This window comes from Phycodurus eques, chromosome 6 (genome assembly GCF_024500275.1).
Source record: "Phycodurus eques isolate BA_2022a chromosome 6, UOR_Pequ_1.1, whole genome shotgun sequence".
Taxonomy (NCBI): Eukaryota; Metazoa; Chordata; class Actinopteri; order Syngnathiformes; family Syngnathidae; genus Phycodurus; species Phycodurus eques.
Genome location: NC_084530.1, coordinates 17,340,925 through 17,361,948, shown reverse-complemented (window position 1 = coordinate 17,361,948; position 21,024 = coordinate 17,340,925). Strand labels below are relative to the sequence as shown.

General features: G+C 43.1%; 1 protein-coding gene across 3 annotated transcripts; it reads right to left on the bottom strand.

Moving 5' to 3' along the window:
- Positions 1–1,062: 1,062 nt before the first annotated feature.
- On the bottom strand, positions 1,063–20,703 carry sp2 (sp2 transcription factor). Of its 3 annotated transcripts, XM_061680295.1 has the most exons (9): positions 19,352–20,162; positions 18,456–19,198; positions 18,296–18,372; positions 13,413–14,183; positions 12,696–12,917; positions 7,487–7,781; positions 6,831–7,014; positions 3,896–4,089; positions 1,063–1,172 (listed from the first exon to the last, which is right to left on the bottom strand). In XM_061680295.1, exons 2-9 carry the CDS (start codon positions 18,640–18,642, stop codon positions 1,072–1,074), a joined length of 2,031 nt encoding a protein of 676 aa, XP_061536279.1. In that variant the 5' UTR covers positions 18,643–19,198; positions 19,352–20,162; the 3' UTR covers positions 1,063–1,071. The 3 variants fall into 3 exon arrangements, with proteins under 3 accessions (XP_061536279.1, XP_061536280.1, XP_061536281.1); XM_061680296.1 differs by lacking the exons at positions 18,456–19,198; positions 19,352–20,162 and adding an exon at positions 20,650–20,703; XM_061680297.1 differs by lacking the exon at positions 18,456–19,198.
- Positions 20,704–21,024: the final 321 nt, after the last annotated feature.

Sequence of the window (21,024 nt, the reverse complement as noted above, 5' to 3'; positions counted from 1 at the left end):
GTGCGAGTACTAGACTGGCCTGCCAGCAGTCCAGACTTGTCTCCCATTGAAAATGTGTGGCGCGTTATGAAGCGTAAAACACGACAACAGAGACCCCGCACTGTTGATCAATTCAAGCAAGAATGGGAAAGAATTCCACATACAAAGCTTCAACAATTAGTGTCCTCAGTTCTCAAACGCTTATTGAGTGCTGTTAAAAGGAACGATGTAAAACAGTGGTAAACATGCCCCAGTCACAGCTTTTTTGGAATGTGTTACAGGCATTCAATTCAGAATTAGTGAATATTGGCAAAAATAAAAAAATAATAAATCATTAAAAAAAAAAAAAGGTTAAACAGTTTGAACATTAAATATATTGTCTTTGTAGTGTATTCAACAGAATTTAGGTTGAAAAGGATTTGAAAATCATTTTATTTACATTTACACAAAGTCCCAACTTCATTGGAATTGGGGTTTGTATTTAATTGATACTAAAAACATTTTAACTTTTTTACCCAAGTACATTTCAGTCTGTACTTCAGAGTCAAAATAGTACTACTTTCACCAGTCTGTTTTTTTACACAGATTTGTAGCACTTTAACTTCAGTACAGTGTCAGTACTTTTGCCATCTCTGCGCTTCGCTGAATTCTGTGAATACATTTCGGGCTCAACACAACACAGTGCGAAAGGGGCTTGATACAACCTTGGATGCTGGAGAAAATCCGTGTGTCAGCTTTGCAGATGTAAGCCACAAACGTAAATGTTAGAAACTACTGTTAAAAACATGACATTGGGAGCTTTAACCACACGGGGGAGGAGGCAACAAACAAAATGGTGGCTGTTGTAGGAAAAGGACCCAAACACACACACTCTGAATAGTGTCCTGCAGTTGCACACACGCTGGCGTGTACAATCTTCGTCCAAAAGGGGTCATAAATAAGTGGGATGGATCATTGCCAGTCTGCTTTTTCTTTGTACATGGTGCGACACAAGATTCAGGGGGGGGGGCATTTTTTTAGGAGGTGGGTGGGGGTCCCATTATGGGACAAGTGACAAACTCCAATTTTTCAGTGTGGAGTCTCTTTTTCCTCTCACAGGTTCTTGGTGTTTATGTGCGTCTTGAAATGCTTGGTCAAGTGGTCGCTCCTCATGAAACGCTTCTGACACTGGCTGCACTCAAAGCGTTTGTCTCCTACACGCACATGTAAACAAACAAATAGACACGCACGCGCGCGCACACGCACACACACACACACACACACACACACAGACGATCAGATTCAACTTCGTCATTACACATTACAAGTTCAAGGCAACAAAATGCAAACTGCATCCAAACAAACGCAAAGCAGTCATTAAATGCAGGGTCCGAAATACTCAAGACATTTTTTCATAGCATTCAGTTCAGTTTAGTTTATTCATACCAGTAGTATAGGGACAATGTCTGCCTTGTGGGAAAGCAGAAATCCTATTGTATCAACCCTGCATATTATATATATATATATATATATATATATATATATATATATATACATATATATATATACACACACACACACACACACTTCTGCAACACTACACTATGTTACATCAGAGGTGAAGTTTAATGTGGACCCGCCGTTTTGTTTGTTTGTTTTTACAATATTGTGTGTATTTTATATAATTAATTTAAGAAATTTGTCCTCAGTGTTACGGCTAGAACGAGTCAGCGTTCAGAGAGTTTCATAACAAAATACAGACGTTCCCGAACATTTAACAGCCCTGCAGCAATCAGCGATCGCCTTTCTGTTTACATCTGCCTGCCATGCAAAACCAGTGTGACATAATCTTCATTTCTTTTATCAAGCCACGCTCTTTTCGCCGAATCACGAGAAATAAAAGGTTTGTTTGTTTTGAGAGCTGCTGACCACTCAGAAAACAGGCTTTATTTTCTGTAAACTTTAAAAACACGCATCACATATTTTAGCGATAGAAATTGACGAACGCATCGCCAAATACCTCATTTTACAGCACATTTTGCAATGCGATTCCAGGTATTTCATAACCTGAACCATGTGTAGTATATAATGGAAAGCCATTTGAGCATTAATTCCACAGCCTACTAGTGCGCTGAATTGTCCATGTACTAGTACGCTCTTTGTCCACATTAGTAAGACAATTCAGAACAACTAGGGCACAATAGTAGATCGACAATAAGGGATAAGCTGATTATCGGCTGGGCCGTCTTTTTTTTTTTTTTTTTTTTTAAGCCTGGGTAAACTTCAGGGATCTATTTATTTAAGTTTTCAGTTAATTTTAAGAGACGCAGCTGACCATGGGAACTCCCTGCACTTTTTCTTTTTGTTTAAACTTAAGACCAAGATATAAGTGAAAGATTAATATTTCAGTGAAATAGAACTTTTGGGAAAAGTTTATTTACTGTAGAAAACCTCCGGGAGCTATTTCTTTGTTCAAGTTTTCATTTAACTATAAGAAATGCTCCTTAGCCTGGGAGCTCTCTGCCCTTTTTGTTAGAATTTGAAAACAAAGACGTCTCTTGTCTATCCATCCATTCATTCATTTTCCAAACCGCTTATCCTCACTAGGGTCGCGGGCGTGCTGGAGCCTATCCCAGCTATCTTCAGACGAGAGACGGGGTACACCCTGAACTGGTCGCCAGCCAATCGCAGGGCACATATAAACAAACAACCATTTACACTGACAATAATACCTACGGACAAATTAGAGTCTTCAATCAACCTACCAAGCATGTTTTTGGGATGTGGGAGAAAACAGGAGTACCCGGCAAAAACCCACGCAGGCACGGGGAGAACATGCAAACGCCACACACGGGTGGCCGGATTTGAACCTGGGTCCTCAGAACTATGAGGCAGGTGTGGTAACCAGTCGGCCGCCGTGCCGCCCGGAAATAAATCCAATAAATGTAATTTAATCAGAATACTATGATTTTGACTGAATGCATATTTTGGAGGTCCATCAATAATGCCTGCTATTCTATAGCTGTGCCCAACCTTCCTTTCACCACAGACCGGGCAAGTCACTTAATAGCCTAGACATTTTGATGACGGGCCTGCATAGAACTAAAAGCAAATAATTTTTTTTATTTTATTTTTGAACAAATGATTTATTACACACAACAGTACTGAAAATTGGTACCGCTGAGTACTAGTATCAATTCCCAGGTACCGGGAATTGGTACCATACCAATTGGAATGTGAAAGGTACCCATTCCTACACAGCACCTCTTTCAGCAGCTCAATAAAATACCTTTTGTTTAGTCTTTTGTCTCAACATAAATTTGACAGCTTTCTGGATGTATTTTGTTCATTTAACCTTTATCTATCTAGGCTAGGCAATTGAGAACCGATTCTTATTTGCAATGCCGACCTGACAGCAGACAGGCAGAGAATATGATGTTTCACCTTCACAGGGCACTGGACTTAAGGCCTCTTTACACTCCCTGTGGTGTCCTAGCCAATACCAGCCGGCGCGACACCCCCGACTTGGAAGAGAGCCACTGGAGAGCGGAAGAGGAAAAGTGCATATTTGCATGTATTCGCACGGCTTTTCCCTCTTCGGATCAAGGGAGAATATGGTCCTAGTAGAACACCACGTTACTTGTGAGGCCAAACTGTGCACTAGCTACTAGTACTATTAGTGAAGGTGGGCAGAACAACTAACAGCAGTTCTACTGACAACAGGTGGATACACAGGTTAATTGAACCTTCCGCTGTCTAGTGGAAGAACATTTAATTGTTCTGCCTGTCACTATATGTCGCTGGCATAGAGATATGAACAACGATGCCTTATCTGTAGTAAATTGACAGACCAATAAAGAGAAAGTGGATAGTTGGTGAGTGGGGTGTCTTCACTCAGGACCAAAGTACATGATAGTGTGCAGTGTGTGCGCTTTACCCGTGTGCGTCCTGGCATGCCGCTGCAGCTCGTCGCTACGCGTAAAGCGCTTGCCGCAGAACACCCAGTTGCAGACGAACGGTCGCTCGCCCGTGTGCAGGCGGACGTGTGCTCGCAGCAGCGACGTCTTGCGGAAGGTCTTGTCACAGCCGGGAAAGTGACAAATGTGCTTCCGCTTGCCCACGTCACCCGGCCTGCAGGGGACAGCGTTAAAATCCTCCACTGTAACCTCCCGTGTCAACATTATAGCTAAAAAAAAAAAAAAAGTCACGATTTTGTTTGTACAATTAGTAAAATAGAGGCCTGCATCAGTGAAACCAATAGCTAGCGATACTTACAATAACATGAGCAAAGGAAAATGAACAGACACCTCATTCCAACATTGTCATCCTTGTAGCTAAAAAAAATATGTATACCGTACACAACCATAAGGCACACTTAAAAGTCTTAAAATTTCTCCAAAATGGACTTATAGTGCGGCGCGCCTTATGTATGCAGCGAGTTCCAAAATCTGTAAATGTTGTGTGACTTTAATGAGCGCTCCGCTTGACTGACTGGGAGCATTTCCTGCCGACACGCTGCTTATATAAAGGAAGGCGGACGTGACTGAGGACAGAATGCGGACGTAAAGGGGGAAGAGTGCGCTAAAGACACACCCCCAGTAGGTATATAGTTCCGGTATGTGCATCGGTTTGGCCAAGTACCCCAGAAAATGCCTCCTACAAAGAGACAGGCTTAAGAAGCACAGTTTAAACTGCAAGCTATTAGTTACGCAGAGGAACATGGGAATCGAGCAGCCACGAGAGAATTCAAGATCAACGAATCCATGGTTTGCAAGTGGAGGAAGCAGGACGACCTTCGCCAAGTCAAGAAGACGAAGCTGAGTTTCCGTGGGGAAAAAAAGAAAAACAAAACGCGAAAACAAGATGAGGTGGCCCGAGTTGGAAGACCAACTCGAGCAATGGATTAATGAGCAAAGAACAGCCGGGAGACGCGTCTCTACAGTCACCATTCGACTGAGTGCAATAACTCGGAGCTTGCCATCATTATGGGAGGCTTGACAAACCGCTGGACATCAATGTAAACAGGGCGTTCAAAGTGAAGTTATGAGCGGCGTGGGAGCCATGGATGACAGATGGCAAACACAGCTTTACTAAGAGACAAGGAGGCAGCGGCTGGTGAGTTACGCCACAATTTGTGAATGGATTCTGGATGCTTGGGCTAAGGTGTCGGCTTGCACTGTTGTTCGAGCTTTCATAAAAGCCGGCATCATTTCTGAAGAGCCGCACGGCAACGAGACTGACTCCGACAATGACGAGAGGGACCCTGCCGTGTTTGAGTGAGAACTTGCCCAGCTGTTCATTTCGGATACAGGAAATGAGAAAAATAACGTGAGTACATTGTTAAATACTTCAGTAAAGTACAACCGAACTCAGTTTTGCTCCCGCTGCCTTTTTAAAAACATTGTTTTAGCGTGCATGCATCCTACCGTATGTTTTAAGATAGCGTATGTTTTACCATTCCTGCGCCAAATGATACGGTGCGCCTTATGTATGTGTTAAATACAGAAATAAACCCCGTAACTGAGACTGCGCCTTTTAAAACTTATGGCTTATGGTCGTGAAAATACGGCACATTGAAACCCCGGAAATTTGTGTTTCGGCATTCACAAATAAACTAATTAACTGATTTTTTTGCTCCAATATTTGCTGTAAAACTCACTTGTTCGCTGCTTTTGTGCTCAGGCCAAAGCCCTGTACAATGAGTATTTCTTTGGCACCATTTTATGAGATCTTCGTGGCAAGGAACTACAATGGAATCTCGTTTTTTGTGATTAAACTGTTTCAAAACGGCTGACGATAAGCGAATCATATTAAATCCAACGAAATATTTCCCATACGAAATAACGTAAATCCAATTAATATGTTCCAGACACACCAAAGCAACAAAAAAAGACATTTTATAGACAATAACGACAGTTTTACACACAAAACCAGTGTGAAATAAATATTAATGACTAATGCGGTGGATAATGAACATTTAACATCACTTTTATTACTGTATGCTAAATGGCAATGTAAAGGGAGCTCTTGTACATTTAAATTAGACTTTACACCGATCTGATCGGTTTGATCGGTATCGTCCGATAATTAGTATTTGATGCTTATCGCCTTTAATCTCATAATTCGCTGATCCAATCAATGACGTCATTGATCGGCTCCGCAAAAGACATTTACTCCGTGTTGCCATCGTGTACGATATATTTGAATCCAAAAGCTAGTTTATTTTTAGCCTCGTCGTGTGTCTTTTGACGTTATACTGTAAATATCTGACCACCAATAAAGATACTTATATATTATTAAAAAAAAAAATAAAAAAAAAAAAAAAAAAAGCATGTCAGCGGTGTGGGACAGACAACACGGATCAGACTACAAGACAAATTTGGTCTTTCGCGATTGCACTATGTCAGAATACTGCTATAAAATTTTGTCTTCCTATACCACCCCATCCTGTTTTTTCTAATCACTGGGGTTCATCTTCTCAACTCAAAACGTGACCGGATACACTCAAACTGTTATTATACTGCATACTTTTATTTTGAATGTGTGATATATATATATTTTTTGGGCCAGGATGTGTTACGCAGATGTTGCCTGAGTGTTGCACAGCAGACCAGGATGGTTATTGCCTTGGTTTGTTTATAAAAGCTTGCATTGTGGAATATGCCTTGACGCCTGTTGAACCCTTTATACACAACTTACAAAATACTTCAGACGAACGTGCATCAATTCTGGGAAATAAACGGTCCAGTTACGTATTTTTTCTTCAAAAACCGAATCTTATAAAAACAAGGCATATGAAAACCGAGGTTGCACTGCATGTTGGAGTGAGTTGGTCAAGATGGCTTCGCCCAACATTAGGTGCTCCATCCTACCTTTTCTCTGCGTCTTTACAGTTGGGGCATGTGCAGGCCATGCGTCTCTTTTTCTCGCTGGCATGTCCGGGGAGTTCAAGCGTAAGCGTCTGGTCTACGTGGATGGCCGGTTGGCCCGGAGCCGCCACCCCCGCCAGCTGGAGGCCTCCACCCTGCATGGTCTGCACCGTCAAGTGCTGCTGGCCTGACAAAAACACATAGACATATGTTAATACATGTTAGCTCACGGGTGGGAAAAGTATGTCTTTGTAAGGTCCTTGGAAAAAACTATCGAATGTTGTCGGCTGGAAGTGAATGGGGAGCCCTCAAATAAGCGTGTAACTCTGGCGACAAAAGCCTTCTAAAGTTCTAAATGTGAAGCGTGGAGTCCTATTTGTGTCTGAGATACATGTGTCTCTGAGAGATTGGTCACGAGGGTTAAAGCTGTTCGGATTTAAGGTAAAACATATTCAACAACCTAGTTGAGTCTAGTTGCCTCAATTTGAGTTTTGCTGATTTATATATTTTTGCATAGACATTTTAACTATTTTTATACCTTATCTACAAATGGCCCATCTTTCCATTTTAAAAATCAAGTGTGGCCCGTCAGCACAAAAGTTTGCCCACCCCTGACATAAAGTCTCATGGGGCTACTTTTATACGCTATGGTAACCCACCTCCTGCGTTGGTGATGGTGACAGGAACTCCCTGCACTTGGACGCCGTTAATGCTGATGGTCTGCACCGCCTGCGCTGCAGACGACAGCTGCGATGTGTTCAGTGACATCATCCCGCCCGCCGGTGCGATCTTGGCCAGGGTGCGCTCCTTCCTGCCGCCCGCAGTTGACTTCTTGGTGATGGGAGGGGGTGGCGAGGCGGGCGTGGCGACGGGAGTGGTAGGCGTTGTTGGTGAGGAAACTGCGTCCTGGAGTTGCACGGACCGCCACTCGCCAGCTCCCGTCTTGAAAAAGATCTAACAAAAGGATATAGTTTATGTATTACTGCCCACTAGAAGTGAATGGAAGCCCTCAAAAAAGCTGTCTCTATCATTGAGTTTTTACGGAGGTTGTCAATTTTCCCTTCTGTGGCCATAAAAAGACAGGAAATACAGCCTTCACCTTTTAACAGGGATTTCCATTAGTGTGTATTGCGTCCACCAGACTGAGTTTGCTCTCTGGTTACTATCTTGCTATAGTTTAGAATTGCAACTGTCAGCATTTCAACAGTCTATCTACCACTCTATCTCAATAGCATTTTTAGTACTACAGCACCAGCCAATTTATGCATGAGGTAGTACAGAATGAAACCTGTTATTGCAAAACAAAAAAACTTTGAAAAAGTCATTAAATGTCATTAAAAAATAAAATGAGAAACATTGTTAAAAATAAAAAGATTAAACAGCTTTCAGAATTTTTATTATATACATCCATATATAAATATATATACCCACATTATATACATATGTATCTGAATCAGATGCCCCAGCCACCTCATCTTGCTCCTCTCAATATGGAGGAGCAGTGACTCTACTCTGAGCTCCTCCCGGATGACCGAGCTTCTCACCCTATCTCTAAGGGAGAGCCCGGACACCCTACGGAGGAAACTCATTTCGGCCACTTGTATCCAGGATCTTGTTCTTTTGGTCACGACCCACAGCTCGTGACCATAGGTGAGGGTAGGAACGCAGATCGACCGGTAAATTGAGAGCTTCTCTTTTCGGCTTAGCTCCTTCTTTACCACAACGGACCGATACAAAGTCCGACTGAGGACCATGGTCTCAGATTTGGAGGTGATGATTCTCATCCCAGCCGCTTCACACTCTGCTGCGAACCACTCTAGTGAGAGTTGGAGATCATGGCTTGATGAAGCCAACAGAACCACATCATCTGCAAAAAGCAGAGATGCAATTCTGAGGACACCAAACCGGACCCCCTCTATGCCTTGGCTGCATCTAGAAATTCTGTCCATAAAAGTTATGAACAGATTCGGTGACAAAGGGGAGCCTTGGCGGAGTCCAACCCTCACCGGAAACAAGTCCGACTTACTGCCGGAAATGGGGACCAAACTCTGACACCGGTCGTACAGGGACTGAACAGCCTGTATCAGGGGGTTCTGTACCCCATACTCCCGAGGCTCCCCCCACAGGACTCCCCAAAGGACACGGTCGAAACGCCTTCTCCAAGTCCACAAAACACATGTAGACTGGTTGGGCAAACTCCCATGCACCCTCGAGGACCCTGCCGAGGGTGTAGAGCTGGTCCACTGTTCCACGGCCAGGACGCAAACCACGCTGCTCCTCCTGAATCTGAGATTCGACTTCCCGACGGACCCTCCTCTCCAGCACCCCTGAATAGACCTTACCAGGGAGGCGGAGGAGTGTGATCCCCCTGTAATTGGAACACACCTTTCTTAAAAAGGGGGACCACCACCCCAGTCTGCCAATCCAGAGGCACTGTCCCCGCAGAGACACACACACACACACACATATATATATATATATATATATATATATATATATATATATATATATATATATATATATATAAAAAACACACACACACAATATACTGTGTGTACATATATGGGCCACTCAAGGACATTCACAGGCTGCTCTTGAAGCCACTCCTTTGTTATTGTGGCTGTGTGCTTTGGGTCATAGTCGTGTTGGAAGGTGAATCGACGCCCTAGTTCCAGAGTGCTCTGGAGCAAGTTCTCGAATAATTGTTTTCTATTTGGCAGCTGTCATCTTACGCTCTATGCGGAGTACAGACCCTTTCCAAAAAAAATTTGAATATCCAGGAAAGGTTTGTTTCCATAATTCCATTCAAAAAGTTAAACTTTCATAGATTGTGGATTCAGGGCCCACAATTTAAACAAATTAAAGTATTTATTTGTTTATTTTTACATAATTTGGGTTTCCAGCTCATAAAACCCACAAAATTAGGAATTCAAAAAATTTTACTACTGTGAAGAAATCACCATTTACTCTAAATTTTTGGAGAAAATGAAAGAAGAAAATTAGGGTCACATTAAATCAGGGGTGTCAAACTCATTTTTGCCGCATTGTAGTTATGATTTCCGTCAGGGCCGTTAGAAGAGTGAAATGTTTAATCACCAAATCATATTACTATTCATTCATCTTCCTTACCGCTTATCCTCACTAGGGTCGCGGGCGTGCTGGAACCTATCCCAGCTATCTTCGGGCGAGAGGTGGGGTGCACCCTGAACTGGTCGCCAGCCAATCGTAGGGCAAATATAAACAAACAACCATTGGCACTCACAATCACACCTATGGGCAATTTAGAATTGAAATTCAATTCATACATTTTTTTACTGACAATATATGGTGGGAAAAGCATTTGCTTTCTTCACATGTGGTGCAATTACTCACAACAAATTGAGGGATAACTAGTTTTTAAATCAGAAGACAAGGATAATAGTTTGTTCAAGTATTGTTTAAGTTACTGTAGAAGAAGGGTTTGGTAACAGAAAAATGCAATATCTCAAAATTATTGTTTATTATTATGACAATTTGGAATTTGGGTACAGATTTTAGCAAAAATCACAGAGGTTGACGAGCATGATTTGCTTTCGCGGGCCACATAAAATGATGTGGCGGGCCGCATTTGGCCCCCGGGCCTTGAGTTTGACACCTATGCATTAAATCAATCAAAATATGGTACTTTCAAAACGATATGTTCATCTTCAATACTTGGTTGGGAATCCCTTTGCTTTAATCACGGCCTCGATGCGCCGTGGCATTGAAACAATCAGCCTGTGGCATTGCCTGGGAGTTATGGAAGCCCAGATTTCCTTGATGATTGCTGTCAGTTGTTCTTTGTTTTTGGGTCTCTGATGCCCCTCATTTTCCTCTTGATAATACCCCATAGATTCTCAATGGGGTTTAGATCTGGCGAGTTGGCTGGCCAGTCAAGCACTATGATGGCTTGGGCATCAAACCAGGTTTTGGTGCTTCTGGTGGGGCCCATATCACCAGAAGATGAAATTTGCATCTCCATACAGATCCTCAGCAGAAGGAATCATGAACTCCTCTAAAACATTCTGGTAGACTGTTGCGGTGACAAGTCACTGATGGTGTAGTGGTGCACTCGCCTGACTTTGGTGCGGGCAGCGTGGGATCAGTTCCCACTCAGTGACGGTGTGAATGTGAGTGCGAATGGTTGTCAATGTCTATATGTGCCCTGCGACTGACTGGCGACCAGTTCAGGGTGTAGTCCGCCTTTCGCCCGAAGTCAGCTGGGATAGGCTCCAGCGGCCTGCGACCCTAACCAGGATAAGCGGTGTTGACAATGGATGGATGGATGTTGCGGTGACCATGGATTTAAGAAAGCAGTTTACCAACACCCGCACTGGACATTGCATCCCAAATCATGACTGACTGTGGATATTTCACACTGGACCTCAAGCAGCTTGGGTTCTGCTCTTTACCCGTCTTCTTCCAAACCCTTGGACCTTGATTCCCGAATGAAAGCCACACTTTACTTTCATCGGAAAAGAGGACCTTGGACCACTGGTCAACAGTCTAGTCGTTCTCCTTGGCCCAGTTGAGACGATTCCTATATTGGCTCAGGCTCAGAAGTGGCTTGGCCCGAGGAACCCGATAGTTATAGCCCATCTTCCAGATGTGTCTGAATGTGGTGGTTTTTTAAGCTGTGACTCCTGCCTCATTCCACTCTTTCTGGATCTCTGCTCGAGTCTTGAATCTTCTCTGTTTGATAATCCGCTGAAGCCCACAGTCATCTCTTTTGCTGGTGCATCTCCCCCTGCCCCATCTTGTCCTTCCACTAAACTTCCCATTGATATGCTTGGAGACAACACTCTGTGAACAGCCAGCCTCTTGAGCTATGAACTTTTGTGGCTTACCCAGCCTATGAAGGGTATCAATGATGGTCTTCTGGCCAATTGTCAAGTATGCAGTCTTCCCCATATTGAACCCAACTGAGACAATTGAACCAAACTGAAGAAATTTAATGACACCTGAGGAAACCTATGCAGGTGCTTTGAGTTTAGGTGGTGATTAATGTGTGACACTCAGTTTAAAACATTTATGGCCTGCAAAATTTGAGCTGATTTCACAGTATTCAAATTTTTTGAAATCCTGATTTTTTTGGGTTTTATGAGCTGGAAGCCCAAATTATGTAAAAATAAACAAATAAATACTTGGGAGTTGTTTAAATTGTGGGCCCTGAATCCTTAGTCTATGAAAGTTTAACTTTTTGAACGGAATTATGGAAATACATAAACTTTTCCATGATATTCAAATTGTATATAATTTATGTAATGTATGTAATGTAAATAATGTACGTGTGTATGTGTGTAAAACTTAAAATTAAACTAAAAAAAGAAAACATTTACAAAAAAACACCTTTTCATCGAAGATTTTTTTTTATTTACATGGTATGCAGCAGTGAGGGCTAAGATGGGGGAAGAAATTTATTTTGTGTGAATGTTTGTCTTTTACAGAAGCGTATTGCTGCCATACCAGAAAAAATTAAAAAGTTGAGTATCATGTTATAGTGTGATAAATTAAAATGTGGAAAAAGTTGGTCTCACAGAGGACGGACGGATTCAGGAAGTGAAATTGAACCTTTTTTATTTTTTGTGGTGTAGCAGCAATACGCTTCCGTAGTCTTTAGTTAATATACAGTCATGATATTTAAACCGTCAAAACCTGGGATATTCACAACATCAAAAACAATTTGATGGTTAAACACAACGGCCAACATTTTTTATGCACCAAAGAAAGAAAATGAATAGGAGGGTTAACATTGATTAACATGAACAATTCTATAGAATTGTTATTCCCTCATTGGTATTATAAGCCAATCAGGAAGCAAGAAATGGCAAGATGGTCAGCTTTCCTCACCTGTGTTGGCGCCGTGTCCGGTGACGCCACCTGCAGGCAGGAGGGCGCGGGCGACTGCCTCTGCGGGACGGGCGGCAGTGAGGCAGAGGCGGCCTGCACCACCTTCAGAGCCTGCTGGGGGATCTGGACCACCGGAGGGTCCTGCTTGGGGGGCACTAGCTGCACCTGCTGAACCAGCGCCGGTTGGCCCGGACTCTGCACAATCAACAGGTTGTTTCCCGCCTGCAGACACACAAATGCACACAATGTCAACCATCTGTGAACGATTAGCCACTTTCACAAAGCCTGGAAACACCGACACTGCTTTGTATAGTATCCATCCATCCGTTTTCCGCTTATCCTCACTAGGGTTGCGGGCGTGCTGGACCCTATCCCAGCTATCTTCGGGCGAGAGGCGAGGTACACCCTGAACTGGTCGCCAGCCAATCTCAGGGCACATAAACAACCAACCATTCTCACTCACATTCACACCTATGGGCAATTTAGAGTCTTCAATTAACCTACCATGCATGTTTTTGGGAAGTGGGAGGAAACCAGACTACTCGGAGAAAACCCACGCGGGTATGGGGAGAACATGAAAACCCCACACAGGAGTGGCCGGATTTTAACCCGGGTCCTCAGAACTGAGACAGATGTGCTAACCAGTCGTCCAGTATGAAACAGTATGTTGCAGGATCTCTCTGTAAACGAGGCCATGCATTAATATGGTTTCCGTACCTGAATGATATTGTCAGCAGCTTCGATCAAGATAGTCTCCAACTGTTCTGGGGGAGGCGAGGGAGCCTGCGGCGGCGGTGGCACTGCGGGCGGCGCCTGAGTGGCAAGCATCGCTTTCTTCTTCCTACCTCGTCGTGGCTTTCCCGCGATAGTGGGTGCCACTGCCGCCGTCTCGGTTATGATTTGCGCGCCGCCCACTTCCCCTGTCGCCACGTTGAGCGGCAATGTGAGTCCGCCGGGCAGCTGCACCACGTTGGCAGTGGCACTCGACTTCCTCATTTTGGGAGAGGGTTTAATGGCGACAGTCTTTTGTGGTGGGATAGGGGCAGCTACGGGGGCGGCGGCCGCCTGGGCCGGCAAGGACATGGGAGTGGTGATGAAGGCCTGGTTGGTGCCCGGTATGAGCTGGATCTGGCCCCCCTGCGGCATCACCTGGATGGTCTGGGCTCCCTGGATCTGCGGCATCACCTGGTACTGGATGTTGCCAGGGGCCTGGGGGCTGGGGTGGCCCGGGCTCTGCTGGATGGTGAGCACGATGGGGCTGCCAGGCGTGCTAGGGCCCAGCCCGGCGGGGAGCTGAATCACATTGCCCTTGGCTTGGAGGAAGCCCAGGTTCTTGGGGGGCGCGGGTGCGATGGGAGCTGGCTTGATGGGGAGGAGGCGGCGAGGCTGCGGCTGTGCTGGCGGCGATGTGGCGGGGGCTTGGGCGGCGGGGGGTCCGATCTTACTGCAGGTGGCAGCCAGCAGGGCCAAAGGGGACGGCTGACTGTCCTGTACACACACACACACACAGGATTCAGATTTGACATACATACTGTATATGAATGTAATTATACAGGCAAATCCAAATTTAAGATTTGCAAACTAACTATTAATGTTGCACTTTCCAAAAAAGAAAATATTTCAGCTGTTACAACTACTATTAAGGTCATTATTAGTCATAATAATTCTGACTGTTACTCTTGTATTTCTCTGCTTCCTTCATTTCCCAAAAGAAGACAAAACTATTGATGTTGCATTTTCCAAAAAAGAAAATATTTAAGCCGCTACAGATATTACTGAGGTGATTATTAATTATTAGTGTATTACAGCATAATCATTCACACTGTTCAAACTGTTACATTCTTCTCGGGCTGTGGAAAAATTGGTCAATGCAAAAATTTCTGCCTTGAGGCAAAAAAAATAATATAAGCATAATTGCACCGCCCGGAACCAATGTGCACCACCCGGAACCATTTCGGCCGCTTGTATCCGGGATCTTGTTCTTTCGGTCACGACCCACAGCTCATGACCATAGGTGAGGGTAGGAATGAAGATCGACCAGAAAATTGAGAGCTTCGCCTTTCGGCTTAGCTCCTTCTTTACCACAACGGACCGATACAAAGTCTGCATCACAGCAGACGCTGCACAGATCCGCCTGTCGATCTCCCGTTCCATTCTTCCCTCACTCGTGAACAAGACCCCAAGATACTTGAACTCCTCCACTTGGGGCAGGATCTCATCCCCGACCTGGAGTGGGCATGCCACCCTTTTCCGACTGAGGACCATGGTCTCAGATTTGTCTCAGATAATGTTCAAACCGATAAACTTTATTATTTTTAGCAAATCATTAACTTCGAATTTTATGGCTGCAACACGTTCCAAAAAAGCTGGGACAGGGCATGTTTACCAATCTGTTACATCACCTTTTCTTTTAACAACATTCAATAAACGTTTGGGAACTGAGGACACTAATTGTTGAAGCTTTGTAGGTGGAATTCTTTCCCATTCTTGCTTGATGTACAGCTTCAGCTGGTCAACAGTCCGGGGTCTCTGTTGTCGTATGTTAGGTTTCATAATGTGCCACACATTTTCAATGGGAGACAGTTCAGGACTGCAGGCAGGCCAGTCTCGTACCCGCACTCTTTTACTACGAAGCCACGCTGTTGTAACACGTGCGGTATGTGGTTTGGTATTGTCTTGCTTAAATAAGCAGGGGCGTCCATGAAAAAGACGTTGCTTGGATGGCAGCATATGTTTCTCCAAAACCTGTATGTACCTTTCAGCATTAATGGTGCCTTCACAGATGTGTAAGTTACCAATGCCATTGGCACTAACACAGCCCCATACCATCACAGTTGCTGGCTTTTGAACTTTGCGCCCATAACAGCCCGGATGGTTCTTTTCCTCTTTTGCCCACAGGACACGACGTCAGCAATTTCCAAAAACAATTTGAAATGTGGACTCGTCGGACCACAGAACACTTTTCCACTTTGCATCAGTGCATTTTAGATGAGCTCGGGCCCAGAGAAGCCAGTGGCGTTTCTGGGTGTTGTTGATAAATGGCTTTTGCTTTGCATATTAGAGGTTCAAGTTGCACTTACGGATTTAGCGCCGAACTGTATTTACTGACATTGGTTTTCTGAAGTGTTCCTGAGCCCATGTTGTGATATCCTTTACACGTTGATGTCGCTTTTTGATGCAGTGCCGCCTGAGGGATCGAAGGTCACAGGCATTCAATGTTGGTTTTCGGCCTTGCCGCTTACATGCAGTGATTTCTCCAGATTCTCTGAACCTTTTGATGATATTATGGACCGTAGATGATGAAATCCCTAAATTCCTTGCAATTGTACGTTGTGGAACATTGTCCTTAAACTGTTCGACTATTTTCTCACGCATTTGTTCACAAAGAGGGAAACCTCGCCCCATCTTTGGTTGTGAATGACTGAGAAATTCAGGGAAGCTCCTTTTCTACCCAATCATGGCACCCACCTGCTCCCAATTAGCCTGTTCACCTGTGGGATGTTCCAAACAGGTGTTTGATGAGCATTCCTCAACTTTCGCAGTCTTTTTTGCCACCTGTCCCAGCTTTTTTGAAACGTGTTGCAGCCATAAAATTCTAAGTTAATGATTATTTGCTAAAAACAATAAAGTTTATCAGTTTGAACATTAAATGTCTTTGTAGCGTATTCAATTAAATATAGATTTAACATGATTTGCAAATCATTGTATTATGTTTACTCGGGGGACTATTCGAGTACTTGATGAAATATTTTTCAGATAGTCGACTAAAAAGATTCGATACTGACAGCCCTACATTCTCCATTTCATAATAAGAAGACAAACTGTTTATGTAGTACTATCCTAATAAGTAAATATTTAAGTGTTCTAGATTGTGTTAAGACCTTTGATGTTTTTATATATCAGAATACTATGACTGTTACTATAGGGGGGGTTAGATGGAGCCTTCTATTCTGATTATAATCGGTTTAGAAGCCCAAAAAGAATGAAAATGCTCCATATAAAGACCTCAACCTGAATAAGAAAGCTGAATCCGGTTTCACAGAATCAATAATTTTTATTACAGTTGTTAACTATTTTTTTATATTGTTTCTACAATATTTTTGTGTTATCCATTGCTCGATCTCTCAATATTTTGTGTTTAGCTTTTTAATTGTAATTTTTTAAGGACAATATATTTTCCCCAAAAGTATCACAACAAACAATAGTATCAATGTTTTTTATTGCACTGATATAGTGATATTAAAGCAAGTACCCAGTAAGTTTAGAAAAAGTGCAAAGTATAGCAACATTAATAACGGCACAACAAGTAGATCAAAGCAACCTATTTTGATTCAAGATGTGTGCTACTTTTCTAAAGTCGGCAGCCTTTCTTTAAACACTGCTTTTAAATGTTCAATGTCTACATCTCTTACAATAGCGAGTAACGCTATACTGTATATAATGTGAGAAGCCCTGCACCATACACGCTCTGAAGTTTGTATTTGTATTGTTGGGCAAAGGGTTCCATAATTGCAAGCTGACGGTAAACGGGAAATGTCCCACTGTGGTTTTTGTTCACAGCTTGTTCACAGTTAAAACAGATTTTATCATGTTGAGGTTTTAAGTTGTGCTGTCTTTGTTGCGTCATACCAGCTCGTTTGTGTTAGCGGGATGGCCACATTCATCTGGTTTAAATCCAAAATGTTCCCACATTGACGCGGTGGCATTTGGATTTGGAACTAATTCCATTTATGCCGCTCACTCTGCAGCTACTGACTCGCTGTCAGAAAACTTGGCGAGCCAAGTATTTTTTTGGGTGGTACTTGGTGTAAGCAGTTTGAGTAACAGTTTTATAGCATAATCACGATGACCAAACTCTTTCTCTTGCATTCTTTATTTCCCAAAAAGACGACAATCTGTTGATTTTGCCCTTTTTTAAAAAGAAAAGATTTACGTTGTTATACATTATTAACCTGTATGTATGAGGCTTTGGTTCATTAGGGAATTTACTGCTAGCAGGTTACAGTTTTTAATTGTTTTATTTGAAATTGTACCAAAATGTGAACGTGTGACATTAAAAACTACGTATTGAAGTGTGATTTTCGGTGATTTCAAGTAGAGTGTGACAAGTGTGCTATCGTTCTTTTTCAGTTGTAGGTTTTTACACAAAAATGTGACAGAACTTTGATTTAACACACAAAAGACTTAAAAATCCATCCATCCATTTTCCGAGCCGCTTCTCCTCACTAGGGTCGCGGGCGTGCTGGAGCCCACCCCAGCTGTCATCGGGCAGGAGGCGGGGTACACCCTGAACTGGTTGCAAGCCAATCGCAGGGGACATAAAAACAAACAACCATCCGCACTCACATTCACACCTACGGGCAATTTAGAGTCTCCAATTAATGCATGTTTTTGGGATGTGGGAGGAAACCAGAGTGCCCGGAGAAAACCCACGCAGGCACGGGGAGAACATGCAAACTCCACACAGGCGGGGCTGGGGATTGAACCCGGGTCCTCAGAACTGTGAGGCTGACGCTCTAACCAGTCGTCCACCGTGCTGCCAGACTTAAAAATATTAAATAAAAATATGTATAGCATGTGTCCTTTAAATGTTCACTCACCTGTGTGGTGGTGGTAGAGGGCTGGAGATATTCACTGGGACTGACAGCGACTATGGTGGCCATATTGTCCTTTGACTCTGCAACACACACAAAGATGAAAATAGGTGGACGGTAAAACGATAACAAAATGTTTTTGCTTTTGTTTATTGTGGTTTTTCACCTATCAGCGGGACTGGAACATATCCCCCACAATAAATTGGGGGTTCACTGGAATGCATTGGAGTACAAACATAAAACACACACACATCACCTGACAGAGCAGGAGGATGCTGCTGCTTAGCAACATCAAAACATGCGATACAAAACCTAATGAGACCCAATACAATTTTGTCTTTAACATAATACATTTTGATTGGCTAAGAGATTTGTTCATCGTTTTGTTTTTGTCAATACACTTGAGAGTTGTATACTTTGACCTTCAGCAACACCTGTCAGAATAAAACACTGTATTGTATTGGATCTCACTGGATGTGGAAAGGTGTACCCAATATTATGGCCTGTGAGTGTTCACTTTCAACACACATACACGTACAAACACACACTAGGTCAAAAGGGAAGAATGTATCGATGTGTGACTAAAAATCAGGTTCAAGGGAAAGAAGGCAGGCAGGGAGGGAGGGAGGAAGGAAGGAAGGAATCAAGGAAGGAAGGAAGGAAGGGAGGGAGGACGGAAGGGAGGAAGGAAGGGAGGAAGGAAGGAAAAGATGCTAGGAAAAATAGCAGGTCTGAGGAGGGGGAAGGGAGAAAAGTAGGGTTATGCAACAGGAGTGGTGCATGAATAAAAACAGGTGTGACAAACAGGATAGATGGAAAGAAGACAAAGTTTTTTTTTTTTTTAAATAGGTTGAACCGAAGGATGGCATAATGTAAAGATGAGTGAATAAAACAGTTCCTAGGAGAAGGCTGGTAGGGAACAAAGTAAGAAAGGCAGAAAATCAGGCTTCAGCAAAGGAAGGATGGAAGCAGAGATTCTAAAATGAATTTCCAACTAATCGATTATGAAATTAACCGGCAACGATTTTGATACTCGATTATTTATTTAGAGCCATTGTTTACCTTAAAATTGTCCAAATCCTGTGATTTCAGCCTCTCAACTGTAAATATTGTCCAATTTATGTAGTCCTCCATGAAAGCAGACTGATTATCTTTTGTGTATAATCAAAATACCATAAGTCATTCGCAAACATCTCCTTTTACAATAACAATTGCAATGATTAACAGTTTTCAGACATGTAACAGACCAACAAGTGACATAACCATAATCAATTTATGGGAAAAAATGGTCAGTTTAGTCTATTATGAAAATAAACGTTATTTGCAGCCATAGTATGAATAACCTGTAATTGACATGAACCTGAAGCAGCCTCAGAAGTGTATAACAAACAAGTAGCCCTTCGTTCGCATGAATCATTCAGTACCCAAGAATGAGCTCCGTTTCAAAAAGGTTGCGTAGTACAACACTCAAAATAAACAACAATAATAAGTTACCAAAACGTAATTGGGGAAAGAAAAAGATTTTGAAATTAACTGTAAAATAATTTTTAGGCAATTATTCGATTGAATAACTGATAAATTAATCAATTCTAAAATACAGTGACAGTCCTAGATAGAAGCAATCATAAAAATAAAAAAAAAGCAACTGTGAGGGAAGTAAGGTATCGATGCCATGAAAAAAAAAAAAACTTAATGCAATAAAATAAAAACATTTCCAAGTGTATATCACTGGTGGCCTTATAACAAGCCTATATTTGGCACTTAACGGTACTGTAGTTACAAAGATGTTAATTTTAGGGATAAACATTTACATATGTAATGTTTCCAAGGTAGACGCGAACAAGCGAGCCGCCTTCGACGCATCTTGGTTGATTTGTTTGTGCACACTGGCTACAAAAAAAAAAAAAAAAAGCAGCAGCAGCTCCAGTGGTTAGCAGCTAGCCGCTCATCTAAGATGATTTGTTTTTTTTGTGCAGCTAAGCTCCAACGGGAACACAAAGCCAGAATTTGGACCGTTTCGCTTCCACACAGGTAACTGTGTGCTTTATTGAGGGGGGGAGGCCTTAGGGGGGCGACATTTGTGGAGGAATGAGTCTTCCATAAGATGCTTAGCATAGTGGTTTAACGCTGTATTAGCATAGCTGGGCTAGCGTTCGCGTAGTTAGCGAGTTAAACTCTTCGATAGCAACACAGAAATGGGAACGACAATTCCGGAAGTGCGACGCGTTTGGGCTTGACGCGAGTCGTCACAGCCCGCCTATTATTCTCGTCCACTGGCCGCCCATTTGTCCCGCCACCCAAATTTCATGTTTGACGAAGTAGAAGGGAATATAAACACCAATGTTTGAATTCCTACCCACCGCTCATGACGACATTCGCTGTCCGTGGAGCTTCGAAACACACCGAGGCACGGCAGGAATCCGCCCGTACACCCCTGCACCAATCCACGCACAAAGAAGATCTGATTGGCGGCAAAAGCGACCAATCATATTAAGACATGGTTGTGATTGAGATTCAATATATCCAATCAGAGAGCGACTTTAGTAAACGTCAATCGATGGATGACGGCTCCACCAATGGCGTGGGGAGAAATTGCTCCGGAGCGTTTCTTTGAAGGTTGCCCACACGAGTTTGCAGCCTATTCGAGCAGGACTCAAGTTTGAGTGACGTGACGAAGATCCAATGTGAGACTTGAGGGGCGGGCGGTCTGAACAAGGTGGGCAACCCGTCGACCT

Bases quoted from the DNA above. Each gene is read 5' to 3' on its own strand.
- sp2 (XM_061680295.1), bottom strand. From the start codon at position 18,642: ATGTATTATGTTAAAGACAAAATTGTATTGGGTCTCATTAGGTTTTGT. The intron at 12,918-13,412 runs GTACGGAAACCA...GTGTGTCTGCAG, and splicing joins CTGCTGACAATATCATTCAG to GCGGGAAACAACCTGTTGAT. The intron at 4,090-6,830 runs GTAGGATGGAGC...TGTCCCCTGCAG, and splicing joins TGTAAAGACGCAGAGAAAAG to GCCGGGTGACGTGGGCAAGC.